This window comes from Phragmites australis, chromosome 19 (assembly GCF_958298935.1).
Source record: "Phragmites australis chromosome 19, lpPhrAust1.1, whole genome shotgun sequence".
Lineage (NCBI taxonomy): Eukaryota > Viridiplantae > Streptophyta > Magnoliopsida > Poales > Poaceae > Phragmites > Phragmites australis.
In genome coordinates, this window is record NC_084939.1 from 14,801,546 (window position 1) to 14,821,774 (window position 20,229).

A 20,229-nucleotide genomic window follows, 5' to 3' on the forward strand; every position below is an offset into this window, starting at 1 on the left:
TTTAGGGGGGGGGGGGGGGTGATGCAAATCTATGTTGTGCACTATTTGAAAAGCACAGCAAACAATCGGGTTCGAACAGGTGAGCTCTTGCAGTTTCATGCTTATGATCACATCAGCACACAACTCAACACAAACATGAACAGGCTTTCAAGAGTTCATGTGAGCTTCACCAAGAAAACAGCCAGTGTCCTTTGTCCCATCAGATTGCTACAAACAGAATTGGAAAACGATTTTACTAAAACGAAAAAAGATCACTCTTTTAATTTCGGGTGTGATAAGGCTCATCCAAGCATACAACGGCGTTCATATTACATGTCAATCGTTCAGTTACAATTCGCAGTGTGTTCTTCGCAAAAAGGATCATCAGTACACCGAACAAAACTAACTCTCGGTGAGTAATCCAATGGCATGAGCTCAGGGACGTTGGACCCTCTCTCCATCTCTTCTTTCAGCTTTACAAAATGCATGGACAACCAGTAATCTTTTGCCAAATTCTGCAGAAGGGCGGTATGAGTAGCTTGTGCGGGCAACTCAGAAAAGAATGTGTTAAAAGTATGATAAAATGAGTAAAGGGGGGTTACCAATTTGATCAGCTGCAATATCTCAGCCACTGCATTGTCAAAGAGATTTGGATGAGTTAGATCGGATGTGCCTAGTATCTCTTGGTGAGTTCTGTGAGAAATATTTATCTCCATTTCCGCACCTGAATGATGCATGCCAATATGTCAAGGCCGTTTGAAAAATAGAACGCATACAACAAAAATCTAGATAAGGGTTCCAAGATGGATCAGACGCAAAAATTGATCATCTTCACTGACATTCAAAAGTTCAAAAGATACCCTGATCATAATATAGAGTAGCACACCTGTGACAATATATTTTTCTATGATGTGTCTTGACATGTAAATTCTTCGGATGGAATCATCCACAGGTATCTTCTTCAGGTCATACACTTCTTCGTAGAAATGAACACTCTCTCCAGCAAAGTAACTACATTTGAAAACACTTTTATCATAACCTGGCGGCCTGCGATTGCAAGCAAAGCTCATAAAGTAGTGGGTTACAGAAAAAAAAAATATAGAGTTATAGACAATGCAGGCAACAGGGCACATAAGTAAATATGATACAACCTGTCCGCAAATGACATGAATGACATCCGGAATCTTTTGTTCTCAAGCAGCTTGTCCAATGGATGGTTCTGATCGAAATGAGTCTCATTGATCTTCTTTACTGAGCCTCTACCAGTTATACCTAACGCTTCACCCATAGTCATAAAGGCAGATGACTCTTGCTTTCGTAATCTTATTTGTGAATGCAGAGGTTGAGAAACAGACATTGAGAAGAAAAGCAGCACCAGAATACTAGCCTATGCTTCGAAGGAAAACATGAAGCTAGTCAGGACATAAGGTGATGTTCATAGGTCAGATAAAGCTAAGGAAAAACAATATAAAGCATAAGATTATGAAGCATTGCATTTTTTTTAAGGGGAAAGATAATATATGCAGCTCCAACAATGTGGCACTTGGAAAATGCCACTACAGAAGTACCTTTCTTTTGCAAATGTTGACTGTTCAGAGCTTTGCTACTGCAATTGATAAAAGTTATGAATGCATGAAATACATGCATGTGGTGCTAAAATATGAAATGGCCTTAACCTAATTCCGCTTGGCCCAGTCCAACAAAACCTTCCTGTGATACCTCTTGCTCTGTTTTCGACTTTTTGAGTTCATCATCAATTGCTGTAACAAAACCCATAGAGGCCCTAATCTAGGCTTTTGTCTCAACACAGCATTGGATTATTGCAGGTCAGTCGTGCACAGTGAGGTGAACACTGTACCCAAGACCCTTGCAATCAGTGGTATCTCAATTCTTGCCCCCAATTATATGAATAAATTCACAAATGAGAAGAGTGGGGAGACAAGGCATCCTTGCTCATGGTCACTAATGCAGCTCATAATATGTTTGCTTGACTTTCTGAGCACTCAGCACAAGTTACGGTATGGGTTAGAACTCAGGGCCAAGGTGGCTTGATGGTGCACTTCAAGAATTTTTATTTAATAATTTTGATAATGAAAATGCAAAAATAATGCTGGCAAAACATTTTAGCAGAAATAATACTCAGTGGCCAAGCAAAAAGGAGATTCCAACTCAATCACTCAGTACAAGGGAAATAGTCAGTTGCCATTATTAGTTTCTTAATGTTAATTCCCCAAAATAATCCTCCCTAGCTAACTTCTGCACAAGTGGCCGAAAAGCTACTCTTCAGTGCAGTGAACAGTAATTTCTGCAGATGGTGTCCACAGCAGTTGCACATGATGCAAGGTGCTGCAGCCAACACAGCTACGACTGATGGACTTGGTGGCAGGGCAATTAATCAGGGGATTCCATTATGTTTGTTTTTGTCCCCGTTGCATAGGCTCAACAAAGCGTAGCATGGCCTGGGCAATGGCACTTTGGGCCTTGTTGAGCATGAGCTATGAGATATTCAGCCAAGAGGCCCAAGTCCAGTCACATAGCACGAACTAGACAGGTTCAGGATTGGACCAGGAACCACCCGGTTCAGGAACCAATTTCTGAAATCTTAGTCCCGCAAGGCCAAACAAATACAGAATTGTACTATTCAGATTATATTAAAACAGCACTAGTATACAAAAGAATTCCTTACCATGACAAGAAGGGAAAATCTAGAGAAGATTTGCACCCATGGAATATCTTCGTGAATTTCATTCATGACATATGCAACAATCCAAAATCCTGCAGTAGTAGTAAAGTGTCAGGGCTAAGAAAATTTAATATAAAAAAGGAACAGCATAAATTATAAAATTTATAAATTAATTAGAATACATAATATGTTAATGGTTTTAATGAACTCAAATGTTCATATGCACATGTTCAATTTGGTCCTTACTGAATTTTGCGTGTTTCCACTTTCAACCAAAAAACCAACAGGATAAAGGGGGAGGCCATGATATTGTAAGCAAAAGTACTATATGCTAAGATATTCAGAAATCCAAAAGGCATGATAAAATAGTGCCCTTTCTCATCTATCCTAATTTCAGTGTTATTGTTTCTTTGATTCCCAATACTGCAGCATCCACAGAATCAATTAGAAGGAAAGGCTGTATGAATCCATTGCTGGTGGCAAAATTTGGACCCTACCACACCAAACTGGAGTGAAAAGAATCCAAAAGATTCTAAGCAAATAGCAAACATCATTTATCTGCATTTTGCACATACCAACGGTCTAATGAAAAACACCAGTCTAGTGAAGGGATGATAACCACATGGGTTCTGGTATGGAATTTTCTTCTATTCCTTACTGTCAACACTCAGTTGGTGAGTGATGGTGCATCATCCCTACTCACCTTCCACGTTTACCTCCTGAAAAAAACTATAAAACAAACAAGAATACACATCATTCCCTACAAACAAATTCACATCTACCGTATCCATCCCAACATCCTCCTCCCTCTCAAATCATCTCATACCTCCCCATCATCCTCACAAAATATATGAGCTTATATAGCAGACCCCAACAAGTCGGTCACTTCATTGCGGTCAATTGCGCCGCGCGAGAAGGCGATGTAGGCTAGTCATGAACTCATAAAGAGGACCAAGAGTGCGGCACAAGTTAAACGTGTCAAAGAGGTACAGCAAAGAGTAAGGCACGACACAAGATGGGGCGGAGCTTGTCTGTGCACTGCAATGAATCTGAGGACATGGTATGGGTCGAACTTGGTCGCAACAGCTTGACATGCTGGGTAATATGATCTGCCATTTCATCCTTAGCAACGCACAGGCATTCCACTTGTACAATAGAAAAAATGAAAAGAAATTGCCATAGTTGTATGTGATAATATAAATTTGAAGTCAAATTTAATAGATATCAGGGGAAAAACATGAGAAATTTCTGTTACAACCTTTCTAAAAAGAAGGAAAAGAAAAGTCAAGGGAAACTCATTTGTAAATAGATATTTTTTTTAAGGTCTAAAAACTGAAATTTGGACTTGGAAACTAAAATGTTGAGAAGCTACTCTGCAGAATACCAACTATATCATCTTGAATTTCTTTTACGCAGCTGTGATATTGAAGGTATAAATGCTTCTAATGCTAAGTATTGTATTACACAGCGTTATGGAATATAGGCGCAGTAGAGCATGAGATCAAGTTAGGAGATAGGTTACCTTTTTAAATAGGAGATAAGTTTGATAATTTAGGATTTAATTTGTTTAGAGATAGAATCAGATAGGAGATAGAGTTGAATTCGGTTTAATAGTTAGTTGGATTAGGATTGGGACTCTTTAGTTGACCAGCTATATATAATTTGCAATAGCTGTGTATTAGGGCAAGCAAGAAATAAACAAAGTAAAGATCAGAGTCCGCTAGGTGAGACGACATAGTTATTCCAGTTACCGTCCTCAATATTTGGTATCACGAGTCATGTTCCTACGCCTGTCTCCACGCCACCCTCCTGTTGCACCACGCTGCCACCACCCTCCTGCTGTTGTCTTCTGTTCGCACCCGCCAAATTTCGCTGCCTGCTAGCACAACTCCCTCTGCCAGCCATCAAAATCAGCAGCCGCCAGACATAGCAACCAATTTTGCCTGCCACCACCCTCCCCTGTTTCTGACACCAGCATCAGCACCGCCATCCCCAATTCCTACTGTCGCTGCCTTGATTTCCACAGACATCGATCCTGCTTTCCACGCCATGGTTTCCTTGCTCCATGCCATCGCCGATCCTGCACTCCATCCGTTGTTGTCCTGCCACCACAGCTGCCGCTGCAACAATGTCCTACGCTGCAATCGCTGCCACCGCTGTTCTGTTTCCCCCGCAGCAATCACTGCTCTACTCCACGCCATCCGCAACCATCGCTCCACCACCACTACTTTGCATCGTCGCTGCTCACATAGCCTGCCTACACCCCTCATCATGGGTGGCGACGCCTACACCATAGAGCTTCTCGGCAAGATGATAGAGAAAGTTTTGACGAAGGTTGAAGCAATCAAGGCTCGTCAACTTAAATGGGTAAAAAATTTCAGCACCAATGCAATGGACATATTGCCACCACCTGCTCCAACGGTCACATTAGCACATGTCGCTTCGCCGCTACCAGTGCCGACTGAAGCACTACCATCTGCTATCATGGCAACATCCAGAGCCTACCATAGTGCTACCAATTCCTGCCATCACATCCATGAAGGTAGAGGCAACACTACTTCCATTTGTAGCGTCACTAGTCATCAAACAACTACCTGCTACTTCTTCTCCACTGTCAATTACATTGCCGATGACAAAGGTCTCACTCTCAATCCAGTTGTCCTTAGCTGCTACAACGATGCCTATATTGAGAAACAAAGATGATATTGCTTCCATCCTTCATAATGTAGGTGTGTTCAAGAACTACAAGGAACCTTCCAAAAACATCAGACTTTCATCAGCATAGGTCTTCCATGAGTTGCAGCCATAGCCACCATCACAACTCGAGGACGAGCTGTTTCATGACAAGGAGGGAAATGTTATGGAATATAGGCATTGTTGGGAACTGGCGTCGCCAACTGAGAGATGGGCCTTCGAACCCTAGAGGGATCCTAAGGCTATAAGGAATAATACACAAAATGGGAAAGCCTTTACTGCATTAATATCCCTTATCTTGTTAGTTACAGTTATGCCCTATTTATATGCCGTACCCAACCGTTCTTTGTTACAGTTTACGAGATTACTCCTCCAACTGCTACATTCCCGATATATGTGAGGGTAATACGGTATTATCCTAAGTACATCCAGATTATTTACAATCTTGCCCCTCATGGTCTTTCGGTCGCTGACATCGGTCCTCCCTTCGACCATGACTTCGCCCTTTCCTCCGTCTTCGTGTTAGACTTGAGTCACCCTTCGTTTGGACTTCCGAAGGTCCCCGCTCGGCCACACCTTCGGTATCCCTGCGAGTGACTCCACTGCGATGTCGAGCAAAGCCCTTCGGCCAAGCTCCGAAGGCCTGACCAAGGCTTCGCCCGTCCCATCTACCAAAACCGTTTCCGCGATGCCAAGAGTCCGAAGGGTTCCTTCAGCTTGCCAAAAGGTTCCTGCAACATGACTGTTGGTGACACAGGAACCAGAGGTCCCCGAGTCCCGAGGCCAAATCAGTTGTTTGCCACGTGACGCCCTCCCGCGGGATCACCTCCGCAAGGTACCAGAAGACTAAGTCCCGAGAGAGGGTGCTCGGTGCCATAAACAGTGGTCCCCAAGTACCCGAGTTCCCCGATGACCCGAGAAGACCAAATGCCGGGAAGAGAGTGCTCGGGGCTGCGAACAGTGACCCCCCAGCACCCGAGTACCCCGAGGACCCAAGGGAAGTCAGTTTCGGGAGAGAGTGCTCGGGGCCGTGAACAGTGGCCCCCGAGCACTCGGTTCCCCGAGGACCCAAACAGTCAGTTCTGGGAGAGAGCTCGGGACCGTGAACAGTGGCCCCTGAGCACTTGGTTCCCCGAGGACCAAGAAAGGGTATATCCGGGAGAGAGTGCTCGGGGCTGTGAACAGTGACCACCGAGCACTCGGTTCCTCGACGGCCTCAGAAATCCTTCGCCGGTGGCCCCCACAGAGGTCCAGCGGTGAGGTGTCAACCAGTGAAAGGCCCGATGCTGCATTTAAGAGGGCGCGTAGCCTGTCACCTCCAACTGCTCCTCCACACTTGCTGTCAGTCCCTGCCACGGCCTGGCAGGGAGGCGTGGGGACATTTAATGCACGGTTCCCATCACGGGACATCCGGCGCGCCTCGAGATAATATCACGAGGCCCAAGGCGCCCCGCCTGCCTCCCTGCTGTGTCAGACTCGCTCTGACCGGGCGGACACGCCGGGCTGCTCGGTGGCTGCCTGGTGGGCCCTCCCCACGGCGCCCGTTGAAGAACGGCATGATGACAAACAAGACCGGACGGGGCCGCGTTTTCAACCCTCCCCGTCACTTCGCGCAGCAGCCCATGATGGTTGCTTTCCATTTATAGCGCCTCGGAACTCGCGCCCTCCCTTTTTGGGCACGCTACCGCCCCGGCGGGTATTTAAGGCGGGACGGACTCCCCGGAGAAGATAAGTGAAGACTAGTAGAGACAAGTTAGTTGAAGTACGGCTGAAGATCCGATTGAACCTTCAGTAGCCGGCGACTAGCACAGAAGCTCAGATCACCGAAGAACAAGAAGCCCGAAGCTCTAGGCTAGACAAATATTCTTGTAACCCAACAGAACCTCTGAGAGACATTCTCAGAGCATTTATAGCATACACACAGGAGTAGGGTGTTACGCTCAGTGCGGCCCGAACCTGTCTAAAAACCTTCTGTGCATTTACTACTTCTGCATCCGATCATTCCATTCCACCTGCATCGCATTTACACCTATTTATTTCACCCGCAAAACAGATTCAGAATCATCCCCCCGGCTGAATCTCAAAGGGGATCCCTCCGAATCCCTGCTTGAGGAGTTCACCCTTCGACAACGACAGATCCACAGTAACCGTAAGCCTTGTTAGTTTGCGGTGTCCGTATAGGTCTTCTACCCAATGCCTGAAGGGGCCTGTAAGACAATTCCCCAATGTAGCCCCCACGGGCAAGGTTCCTTCTCGATAAGCCGAACCTGTAAATTAGATGGTATCACTGAACGTCGTCCCTTTCGGCCCATCGAAGGCCTCTTGTTATATGAATTACCTTCTGCTAATCAACCCCTCTTGTTCACCCAAAGAGTAACTTTTCTATAAATGTCGATTTTACTCTGACGGGTCGGTTCGATTTCTAAAACGTCGGTTACTATTCTTATCCTAACTGCCATTAATGCGACGGTTCGATTTCCAACGCAAGCCTTTCGACTACCCTTGAGATGGCGTTTTGATCGCTATATATAGATTACCATGCGGTTCATTTGGTTTTTACCGAAACTCTTTATTCAAGCCTGTGTGCCCAGCTCTCTACGCTCTGCACGAAGCTGTTCACAATCCTTCACATTTCGGACTGAAAGGCAGCTTGATCCGATGGCTCTGAAGAGCAAGGCCGCTAAGCCGAAGACATACTGGATCGGGCGGTCGAAGGTCGACGATGGAGTCTTGGCCGGTCTTAAGAAAGAAGGGCTGATAAGTGATATTTCAAAGGTCAAGCTGCCCAAGGACCAAGAGACTCCAATGCTAGAAGATGACGAAGCCCTTGTCTTCGTGGATTACTTCCGAGCTGGACTTCGCTTACCTTGCGACGAGATGGTGGCGAAGGTCCTCAAGATATTTGAAATCTTTCTCCATTAGCTGACACCGAACGGCATTGTTCGGCTCAGCCTTTTCGCCTGGGCGGCAAGATCAAAAGAAGCGAAGGCCTTAGCCAGAGCCTTCGTTGCAGCCCACCAGCTCCATCGCCAGCCGAAGCCGGTTTTCATGGACAATGTGCAGTGCAAAGCCCAATATGGCTGCGTGAACTTCTCTTATCGAATAGGTTTGGCTACACCTGTCGTTGCCTACAAAAACAAGTAGCCAAAGACTAGACACACAAGAGGTTCTACCATAAGGTAGATAAAAGGGAGTATCTCATGTCTAAATGCCAACACGTTGCGACTTCTACACGAATTGACTAGATAAAGGTAATCGCGCCCCGGATGTGCCGCTGAAGGACTCCCAGCGGGCGGCATTCGAAGACTTTACGAGGTGTGCGAAGCACTTGAGCACTCGCAACCTCGTCAAAGAGTTCATCGTTGCAGGGGTCTGGCCACTAGGCGAAGGGTGGACCATTCCATCCTTCAGACCGAATGGGCCAGAAGGACTTTACCACCCCCAGTTTGACTTTAGGGGAAAACCTAGTATGTTTTTGGCCTAATTTCCATTAACCTTCGATTTTCCGCTATTTTCCTAAGTTTTTTGTAATTTGGAATAGCTATGACGATCGCCGAGGGGGAGGCCGAAGCCAAAACACGTTGCATTGAAGGAGCCAAGAAAAGAGAAAAGATGGACCATCCGGCTCAAGGAACCAAGGAAAAGGACAATGCATTGAAGAAAAGGCCTCGCCAACCGGCTTTTGGCAATTTGAGGGGTGATGAAGACATCAGGGGTCCCGAAGCCATTCAAGCGGTGCCCCTTCGACAGGTGCCTCCGAAGGACACATCAGATGTGCCCGTCCCATCGCCAAAACGCGGTGCGACTTTTGCGCAAATTGACTTGGCCCGCTATTATTTGACACCGATGAAGATGACGAGGATCCGCTGGAGTCGCGACTTGTTGCTGAAGCAGTGGTGCAGGAAAGGGAGACTGCACTTCAGTTCGAGAGGTAGAAGATGTCGAAGGCACTAGAGGTGAGTCGGACAACTCAGCCTCCTCCAGCTCAGACTACGGCTCCTTCGAAAGTCAGAGGTACGGAGACCGGGGAGGAGGGGAATGCTTCGCTACCGCCGAGGCATCGTGTTGGCAAAGACCTTATGTCAGTGGGCGCCTCACGACATGCCAGAGTCCTTGAGGCTGAAGCACTGCGAGTGACTTTGTTTGAATCGAGTGTCAGAGAGGTGAAGGAAACGAAGAACATATTTGATACCTTCGCCCTCCCCGAACTCGAGATTCAATTGGGGGAAATCTGCTTCTGAACTTACAGATACCTTCAACGTCATGGCCGCAAAGGTAGTTTCGATTATTATTATGATGTCCTTCGCATACTCGTTCTTATCATGGCCGCAAACATGCGGAACAGGCATAGGCCCGCTCGAAAGGGGAAGAGGCTACGAGTCATGTTGCTCCAAAGGGGGGAGAAAGCTGAAGGCAAGCTTAACGAATATTTCGGCAGACGAAGGAGGTCGTATTGAGTGCGCAGGAGTTGGAGAAAGAGGTAGACACTCGACAACGTGCATAGGCGTCTGAAGCACACGTATCAGAGCTTGATGACCTTTACACGGCCGAAAAGGGGGAAAATCGACACCTAAGCGAAGCGATGCGCGTGGTGAGGCAACTTGCTTCGGGCATTGTCCAGAAGCATGTAGAGGTTCTGGAGCCAAAGGCGGTGCTTTGGCCTTGACTCCAGCCTTCGACCACGACGACCTCAACGACCTTCTTGGGTGGATCACGAAATCATCTGAAGGGCTTCGGCAATCAGTCCACTTGTATGGCGATTTCTGTGCCATGATTTCTGGCTGAAGCCTTATATAGTCTTTAGAAATGATAGGCTGTGACCACCACAAGGCGCTCCAGAGCCCTTTGTTCTGCTACTCACCGTACTTGTCAACCGAGGCAGTGTCGACGGCATCGAAGGCTGCTGCCAAAGCTTTCACCAGCAACTATTGATGCCAATACCGGCGTGATCTGGCCCTTCAAGAGGTGGAGAACAACCGACGAAGGGCAAGTACCTCTTCTATTCGTGATGCATTAGTATTGTTTTATTATCCTATCACTTACCTCTGTTAGGATTTTGTTGTCGGGTGCCACGAAGACCAGGGAGGCTTCAGCCGCTGCAAGAACCTCTACCCAACCTACTTCGCCGCCTGCCCCCTCGCAAAAAGCTACCGGAGCACCCAGTGTGTCCGAGTGTCCAAAGCAGCTGTGAGCGAGGGGTGACACTGTATCGTCTTGTGATCAAGACATTGGATGTCTTTCGAAAACTGTCATATTTCGCTTCATTCTTGTTAAATATTTTGACAACCTTCGCTTCCTGCACAAGTAGCTAAAGGTTTTGTCCCTATAACTATGATGCAGGACAGCTTTTTCATGTTATGGACATGCTGGGATTCATTCCACCGTCGCCATCCTGACATAGAATTTGATAAATATTGGCGAACGAAGGCTAGGGTTTATGACGCTAGAAACACTGAGTCGAAAGCGTTCTGTGAGTTATTTCGCCATTCGAACTTAGAGATCCGAAAGGTCAAGCGGGAAATCCGTAGGATAGAGTGCGGAGATTTCAACCCTCCGTTAGGGCTCCTTGAGCCGAAGCCTGAGCCGATGGACGAAAAGTACAACCCAACCTCGCTCATGCACTTTTGTTATTGGCGGCAACCTCAGCCTCCGCAAGGAGCACCATTTGTTGAAGGTCATGATGCTCCGTCTATGACTTCGCCTAGCACTTCTTCGGAAAATTATAACGGGTCCCCGCTGGACCCGACGGAGCCTTTTCCCACAAGGCGAGGTATCATTTTCCAACTTGGTCGTAGTCAAATGTATAAAAATTTTGTAGATCCTAACATTCATGAATTGCAAAATGAAATCTCGCTACTCTCTGTTGCGTTTTTTCGTTGAGGTTTCGGCCCTGAACTTTTTAGCCGTAGAGACTTTCGGCAACGCGCGCGGACCATCAATCGAAAAAAGTCATCCCTCCTAACTTTTAAGCTGCAGGGACCTTCGGCAGCAACGTGCTCGAAGCGTCGAACAAAAAAACATTGTCCCCCCTCTCCCCCCAACTTTTAAGCCGTAGGGACCTTCGGTAGTGACATGCGCGAAGCGGCGATCGAAAAAACGTCGTCCCCCTCCCCCTCCCCCCCCCCCCACCCCCCGACTTTTTAGCCGTAGGGACCTTCGGCATGAGCCATCTAGTCGAGCGTTGCTTTGATAGACTTTTAGTGCTTTTGGTCATATCTTTTGATTCGAAGACCAATTTCATATTGGTCAAAGGGTATTCATCTTTGTTTTTGCGATCAAAGTTGAATTTTTGTTCTTTTGTTATGTACGTTACTCTCATTTCCAATTCGTGTAATGTTTTGATTTCGCTTATACCGAAGTGAGTAGCCCCCACTTGGGTCTGGTAACACAAGCTATTTCTTATTTGAAACAAAAGTTGTGTTGCCTTTGATTCGAAGCTGAGCAACACTTTTTTTTCTTCAAGTCAAGAGGTGTGCTGCCCTTGTTTTAAGGTCAAGCAACACTTCGGCTTTTTTCCTTATCAAGTCGAGAGATGTGCTGCCTTTATTTTAAGGTCAAACAACTCAGCTTTTTTCCTTTTTAAGTCTCCGATGTGTGCTACTTTTATTTTAAGGTCAAACGACACTCCGACTTTTCCTGCAAGTGTGTACATGTCTTTAAGTCAAAGGGTGAGGTGTCAGGCACACTTTGACGTTCCTTACCTCAACTTTTTCCCAGCTGGCTTCTGCCTTATCTCGTCGATTGGTGTGCATCCTTCAAGCCAAGGTTTGCATCACTTCGACGATGAATCATGCATAAATTCCATCAAAGCATATGCTTTCTTGGGGTAATTTCGTATAATCATAAGGGTTTACAAATTTGGATGCCTCGCTAAAAAACTCACACCCTGAAGTGGGTTCCCCTTATGAGGAAAAAGGATACAGCACCTGTACATTGCTTGAATTGAAATGCGGAATTTAAAACTGCATAAACGTAAATTTACTACAGGTGTTTCGCCTATTATTGTGGGGCCCCCTTTTGACATCTTTGATTACACATAATACTTGCGAAGGAAGTCCGCATTCCAAGTGTGTGGAAGCTCTTCTTCGAGAGTAACCAAGTGATAAGAGTCAAGGCTCTTTGAACTCTTCACCAAAAAAGGCCCATCCTATTTGCTTCGAAGCTTTCCCATAGTCAAAGCATTACGAAGCCTTCGGAGCATAGGATCCCCCACTCCTTCAGAGACACAATCTTGTCCCTCTATCTTTTTGTTTCCTCTAGATACTTCGCCAAATTTTCAACGGCCTGCATTTTGATTTCTTCCAATGCATCTTTTGTTACTAGCTCTTCGTTCTGAGTTGTCTCAGCAGTGACCCAAAACGACTTATTTTTGCATTCGTCTAGAGTCATAGCCTTGAAGAGTAAGTGAAATGGCGTGAATCCCGTTGGTCAGATTAATGTTAACCTGAGTGACCACAATACCTTCAGCAACTCCTCGACCCACTTTCCCTTCAGGAGACCCGGCAGCAGCCTTGCCACACCAGCCAAGACGTTTCCATTCGCCTGCTCCATAGCTCCATTTGACTGAGGATGGTATAGCGAAGCAAAACGAATTTTGATACCCATGTCTTCACAAAACTATTTGAAGCCTTCGTTGCAAAACTGCGTTCCATTGTTGACTGCTACTTCGAGTGGAACACCGAGGCAACAAATGATGTTTTGTCATATGAATTTTTGAAACTTTTGAACATTTCTTAACGTGATCTTCACCGATGGAACAGTCTCCACCCACTTGGTGAAGTACTCAACTGCCACTACAACATAGCGAAAGTTTCCCGAAGCGGTTGGCAACTATTCTATGATGTTAATCCCCTGTCAAGTCAAGGGTCAAATCCCGGAAAGTATCCCAGAGCAGCTGGCAATTGTCCTATGATCGTGGATTCGATCCCTACGGATGGCGCCAACTGTTGGGAACTGGTTAGGGATGGTAACAGATCAGGTTGGGACTGGGTGGAGCAAAACCACACCCGACCCGAAACCTGTCAATCTCAACCCGACCAGCACCCGAAATGACAAACGGGTGAAAATTGACACCCGCACCTGCCAAGTGCCCGTCAGGTTTCAGGTGCCCATCGGGTTTCGAATTTCGTCTCCAGTGGGCGGCCTAATTTCACTAGCTGCAGGTCCCTTGCTCCTCCCAATCAACTTCCTAGCGACGCAAACACCGTTCTCCTCTGCATCCTCCCATGCTCCCATCCCAGATCTCATCTCTTTTCTCTTATTGTTTCCTATCTCACAAGAAATCAATCTCAGTCTAGATGGATCTCCACGTGAGTAGGAATCAAGTTCCAATCAACACACGCAAGTATTACAAAACAAAGAAGCATTCCAAGTCTAGATGGTGATCCTCCACTGCAACCTCCTCCCGCACAGCCAGATCCAAGGAGCAAGTGGAAACCCTCAGCGCTGTCGGCACGACGCACCACCCCTCATCTTGGCTTAGCGGCACCTAGCAAGGGTTGCAGCAAGGATTCCAGCTACAAGACAGCTCCTCACTTCCACAAGTGGCGACAGCGCAAAGCACGATTGTTGTGCCGGCGTCTGCGTCGGTGGCCTGCAAGCAGGCCCGCAGGCCGTACGGAGGGGGGCGGCGCGTAGGGGCTGGCACGGGGGCCAGCACAGAGGGGGTTGCGCGGAGGATGAAGATGGCACGGAGGGGGACTACGTGGACCGACACGGACGCACAGTGAGGGCGACAAGCAGCAGCGCAGGGGAACGCAAGGGCAGACAAGCAACATGGCCGCCGGTCGCGTGGAGGCGAGGTCGAAGGGGAGATTGAGCGAATGGATAAGGAGGACGAGTGGGGAGTGACTGACGAACGAATGGATAAGGTGGGTGAATCGGGTGCCTATGTGTTACCCACGGGGGAAATACCAAACCCGTGTTCACACCTGCTACAGATCGAGTACCCGACCCGCTAGACCAGTAGGCGGGATTTAGAACGCGGATCCACACCTGCCAGGTGCAGAACCCGTAGGGACCCGAACCCGTCTGGCTGCCATCCCTAGAACTGGCATCGCCAACTGAGGGACCCTAGAGTGATCCGAATGCTATAAGGAACAGTACACAAAATGGGAAAGCCTTTACTGTATTAATATCACACGTCTTGTTAGTAACAGTTACGTTCTATTTATAGGCCGTACCCAATCGTTATTTATTACAGTTTACAAGATTACTCCTCCAACTGCTACATTCTCAACACATTCAATAGTAATACGGTACTATCTTAAGTACATCCAGATTATTTACAATCTTGCCCCTCATGGCGGTCCTCCCTTCGACCATTCCTTCACCCTTTCCTCCGTCTTCGTGTTGGACTTGGGTTACTCTTCGCTTGGACTTCTAAAGGTCCCTGCTCGGCCACACCTTCGGCGTCCCTTCAAGTGACTCCATCGCAACATCAAGCGAAGCCCTTCGGTTGAGCTCCGAAGGCCCGACCAAGGATTCGCCCATCCCAGCTACTAGAATCGTTCCCGTGGCGTGGAGAGTTGGAAGGGTTCCTTCGATTTGCCAAAGGATTCCTGCAACACGACAAATCCACGGTAACCGTAAGCACGGTTAGTTTGCGATGTCTGTAGAGGTCTTAGACCCAATGCCCGAAAGGGCCTATGAGACCATTTCCCAACAGGCACAATAGAGCATGAGATCAAGTTAGGAGATAGGTTATATTTTTAATTAGGAGATAAGTTTGGTAATTTAGGATTTGATTTGTTTTGAGATAGAATCAGATAGGAGATAGAATTAGATTCGGTTTAATAGTTAGTTGGAATAGGATTGTGACTCTTTAGTTAGCCGGCTATATATTATGGCAAGCAAGAAATAAACAAAGTAAAGATCAGAGCCCACTACGTAGAGCGATTTAGCTATCCCAAGTACTGTCCTCGATACACGGTTGCGTGAAGTGTGAAGTTTGATGGATACGTCCTAGCATCTACGCCATGCAATGGTGGTAAGCATTGTAAGCTATAAGGTGTATTGAAGTAGGTAAAGTTTTCAGGAGAGATAGAGAACAATAGATGGAAAACTAGATTTATTCTTTGATCGCTAACCTGAGATACACCACCCCATACATGTCTTGCCTCCTTGGACCTGGACTCACTTGTAACCCTGGGATATATAAGTTTTGTCTGACTCCTGTGCACTATTTTTTTGTCAAGCTGAGTTCATGTTGATCTCAAAATGGGGTGCTAATGTGGCTGCCACACCTGTACGATCTGCTGCCACAGTTGCAGCTCCAGAGTACATCTGCTATTCTTCTCCTCCAGCTATATGACTTCCCCCCACATGATAAATGCATTTACTTTTTCATCAAATTGATAGTTTTCACTAGATAGATCCTCGGACAAGTCAATCATATATAACTACCAAGGACAAATACATGAGATCAAGATACTTACCGACTGCTATTGTTGAAACAATAATTGCTTGTAGAAGATCTTTAAATTCACTAAATCTGAATTCAATATGTCGGATAGATAATGTGATGCCAACTAAACAAGCAATATAAAGCCCATGTATACACATTACTGGAATCACCCACTGAGTCTGCATGTGACAACGGTGATTCAAAGGCTTGTTCCAATGAAAAACTGCAAGGCAACAAGTAAAAGAGAATCAGTGGTTATAAACCCCGACTGTGAAGTATTGATGAAATTTAGCTAACCAACTTGTTTGTAATCCACAATCCTTAGCACTTATAAGCAGGCAGCTAACCAAGGTGTTCAAGAGCATGGGCGGGCATTGGGACATGGGTGTATAAATGTACACCCAAATTATTTTTTTTACAAAACGTTGACTATTACGTTGTTGATATCAATAGTTGTTAAAGTTTAATAATTATGTGTTGTATTCTGACTTCAACAAAACATTCATATTTTCCTGGGCCTTTTCTCACTATCGCGGTCCACCATCTCAAAAGTCTAATTAGCCCCAAGAAAGGTAAAAATAGATCGGATTTGGACGGATAATGCTCTTACCATATCCGCATCATTTTTGTCGAATTCAGAGTCAGGAGTGGATATTGCAGATATAGATTTCAATACGGATTGTCTCAAAGTTGTAGTCGAACCAGAAACAAACTAAAATAGTCGGATATTACTCATGCACAAGGCCATGCAAGCAACAGGTAGTGTGATAGCAACTATGCTTGTTAGCATTAAGATTGTGTGGATTTCATCTCTATTTCGAAGTCATCCATCATCTTCACTAAGACAAACTTTTGTGAGTATGCGGATTCACATGCATAGCCAAAATCTCACATAGAGTATTGTCACCAATCACCATCGTTTTTCAGGAAGCGATGAAAGACTAAAGGAGTCCAAGCAGATTAGCTTCTAGGCAAGTAGATATAAAACAATATAAGCATAACACTGAGTTCAATTACAAGGAAAACAAACCGAGAGCTATTTCTATTTTTTCCATGCACGCAAGAGGCATGCACACTAGCACACAAAAATACTACAAATTTCATCAAATGAGCATAATATAGTAGACAATAGCTAGTAGCATAATTCAAAATATTGCATTGCATAGATAGAAATAATCCATACTCTATTACATAGTATTAGTCTGGGCTAGAGGGAATGGACCTAGTAAAATGTGGATAATCCGATCTAAAAATCGGATAATCCGTATCCGCCGGATTTTTGCAATACCACACATTTATCAGTATATGTATGAAACTATCCATATCCGCACCCGTATTTATACGGAATTCTAAAAAACCTTACCGTACCCATATTTGTATCTGCACGGATCGGATCGGAAACTATTTCTTCTGCTTTCACCCCTAGTTCACGGTGGCTCAAATGTGCAACGTACCTTAGTCATCGAGATATTTTTTTTAGCTATGTACACCCATTATTAAGGAAAAAGTCCAAATTACTCCCCTAAACTACTTCTAGTGTCCGAATAACCTCCAAATTTTAAAACCGTTTATTTAACTCCCCGAACTTTAAATACCGGATCACATAACCTCCTGGAATGGTTTACAACAACGGTTTTGATGACGTGGCTGCCACGTCACCTATTTTTGCCATATGGCTGCCACGTCATCTCTCTCTCGCACGGGCATTTTGGAACCGAGTTAGCTTGAGCACTGGTGGAGCTCATCGCATATGGCCTGAGTCATTCGGCCCAAGAGTGAGAGGGCGATAGGAGGGAGAGAGAGGCCAGCAAGAGGGAGAGAAAGGCAGAAAAAGAGGCCAACCGAAGGGAGAGGCTGACAAGAGAGGAGTGAGCGAGAAAATATGACATGTGGGCCTGTTTGCCACGTGTGCACTGCCATGTCAGTGAAAATGCCATCATTGGCTGCCACGTCAGTGAAACCGATGCCACGTCAGCAAAACCACCGAGAAAAACCACTCCAAGAGGTTATGTGATCCGGTATTTAAAGTTCGAAGGGTAAAATAAACGGTTTTAAAGTTCGGGGGGTTATCTGGGCACTAGGAATAGTTTAGGGAAGTAATTTGGACTATTCCCCATTATTAAAATGTTGGGCCCGCCACTGTTCAAGAGTTGGATTTCATGTAAAACAAATAAATATTGAATGAGCAACTCGCACCATGGACAATGACTAGCATGTAGTCACCCAACACAAATCATTAAACAAAACTATTAAATTATTAGAAACAGTTCTTTTATTGGGCAAGCTCTAATTTAAAGAGATTTAATATTCAATTTCCAGATTATTAGCACCAACCACCACTAAAAAACCAGAAACACAAACTATTTATCATCACATATTCTTAATAATTGATGCAGAATATATAGCCCTTTAGGCCTAAAACATAACCTTTACTAGCCATGTTGCTTAATGTAGACAGATTGACAATAGATGCATTCACCATAGTACCAGCATTACATGACAACTATGCCAAAAGAAACAGTAAGCCAAAGCAAAACAAATCAACGTATAATTACTTGGAGATATGCTTAAAGGAGGGAAATTAATCACCACTCACTAACGAGCAAGAAGGCTTAATTTAAACCTACTTACCAGCAGCTCCACAAATCCATGGAAGGAGTATAACTACTAACATAATGGATGGCCTGATTGGTGGCAACCGGTGCCTACGTAAAACAACGCACAGAATGCCACTCAAATAACTTCAAAGTCAAATAAGTCGACAAATTCAAGAATACTGAACTTACTTAACAAAAAAGTGATATAACTGAAATCCCTGTACAATGCGGCAACTCATCAACAATCCAAATCCAAAAGGACCTTCTGCCCAAACTGGATCCAGGTTCAATTTTGTCGTTATTAATCAACCAAGAATAAAAATAAGCTGGACAGTTAGTTTGCACTATGATAATAGCGAAGCTACAAAAAGGTCAGAGGATAAGAGAACCTGCCCAAAGATAACATGATTTCCAAGGATGTCCATGCTTTATCTTCAGAAAATTGATTGACATCTGCACCTTCTAGGTATTAATTTATTTACTCATTAGAAAGCAATGCAAAAGGCATAAGAAAGGTCAAGGAAACGTACCACCAACGAGAGCAGCAAATCAATGCTTCCAACAATTTGAACTATCACAAGCCAAATACCAGAATATTTTTTGCCCCTTCTATAAACAAAGGGAAAAAGAGCACGGAAAATGAGCCTGAATAGAACAAGATAGTGATTGTTCAGAAGAATTCAGGGGTTGACAAAAACGCGTAATAAAATTCAATATCTGAAGGCTGTAGAAAGAAAATCAAGTTGCGAAGTAACTTCTGCCTTCCCCTCAAGAAAAAAGTAACTTCTTCCTATTATATACTTAGAAAATGGCTATAACACACTAAGTGTTGGTGGCTCTGGCGGATGCCACATACTCATAATGGTGTCTGGTACTGTTTATACTGTAACTGGAACTCCACCGGTCACCCCACCTAGTAGCAATTATACGGTATAACCACGCCATTATCCAACCTAATCACTGATAATACGGTAACAGGTAGTGGCACCCGTTTCTAAAACACTCTACATTGATATTTTTACTGCAACATAATGAACTCAAAATATTTCTTAACGGCTATTTATTGCACATCGCGGGTTCTTACATCAATAGTACTCGAAAATCAGGCGTTGTTGACAATCCCTGTGAGCAAAGACCTATATTCACAAAAAATGGTCGAATCCCAGTCCCAAGCCACAAGAAGTATCAAAATCTATAATTCTTCAGCCAAAGAACTTGCCCTCCCCGCGCCTCCTAAATGTAACACCGAACAATCCAACATTTCTAACTAAGATCCCAAATTGCCACCGCCGCACGGAATCACCGGTGCTTCGAATCTTCGACTCCAAGTGATTAGTGACATCCCATTCCCAACCAGAACCCGCATTCTGTATCAGAAGGACAGAATGCAGCTAAAGCAAATGAACTGTACGTACTCCGACGAACTGAAACAGCGAGTAAGAACAAAGGGATTAGGAGAGAAGCATTACAAAGCAAGAGCTGCGGAGGCGATGGCGACAGCGGCGTAATCAGTGGAGCAGCCCCCCGAGAGCGCGCAGCCGCCGCCCATGGAGCTGGGGAGGCCAGCGAGCAGGCGGCGGGGTAGGGATCCTTGGGGAGCGGCTGCTGGGCTTATTTGTACTTGTTTCTTCTGGTTTGGTGTACCGTAGGCGCTGTGGACTTGTGGAGTGAAAATGGGGAGTACTCAGGTGGAACTGTGGAAGGGCCCCAATTATTGCAAGCTTTGTAAATTCGGCAAAAAAAAACATTTATAGAAGACATAGATACATCCATGAAAATTTTCAAGAACAAATTCAATCCTACTTGTAATATTAAGAAATGACAAATTTCAGAGGTAATAGAGATGAACAATACTTCTGTCCTTTCATTCC

General features: G+C 45.2%; 1 protein-coding gene across 4 annotated transcripts; it reads right to left on the reverse strand.

Annotated features, from left to right (window-relative positions):
- Positions 1–230: 230 nt before the first annotated feature.
- LOC133900459 (regulator of G-protein signaling 1) lies at positions 231–20,027 on the reverse strand. Of its 4 annotated transcripts, none has more exons than XM_062341611.1 (11): positions 19,828–20,027; positions 18,889–18,967; positions 18,748–18,811; positions 18,548–18,632; positions 18,393–18,466; positions 15,793–15,984; positions 2,666–2,754; positions 1,131–1,366; positions 866–1,026; positions 582–703; positions 231–494 (listed from the first exon to the last, which is right to left on the reverse strand). In XM_062341611.1, exons 1-11 carry the CDS (start codon positions 19,905–19,907, stop codon positions 324–326), a joined length of 1,353 nt encoding a protein of 450 aa, XP_062197595.1. In that variant the 5' UTR covers positions 19,908–20,027; the 3' UTR covers positions 231–323. The 4 variants fall into 4 exon arrangements, with proteins under 4 accessions (XP_062197595.1, XP_062197594.1, XP_062197593.1 ...); XM_062341610.1 differs by having other exon boundaries at positions 866–990; positions 18,889–19,003; XM_062341609.1 differs by having other exon boundaries at positions 18,889–19,003.
- Between the last annotated feature and the right edge of the window lie 202 nt (positions 20,028–20,229).

Bases quoted from the DNA above. Each gene is read 5' to 3' on its own strand.
- LOC133900459 (XM_062341609.1), bottom strand. From the start codon at position 19,907: ATGGGCGGCGGCTGCGCGCTCTCGGGGGGCTGCTCCACTGATTACGCC. The intron at 18,633-18,747 runs GTTCTCTTATCC...ACCTGGATCCAG, and splicing joins ATCATGTTATCTTTGGGCAG to TTTGGGCAGAAGGTCCTTTT. The intron at 495-581 runs GTAACCCCCCTT...GCCCTTCTGCAG, and splicing joins TATTGCAGCTGATCAAATTG to AATTTGGCAAAAGATTACTG.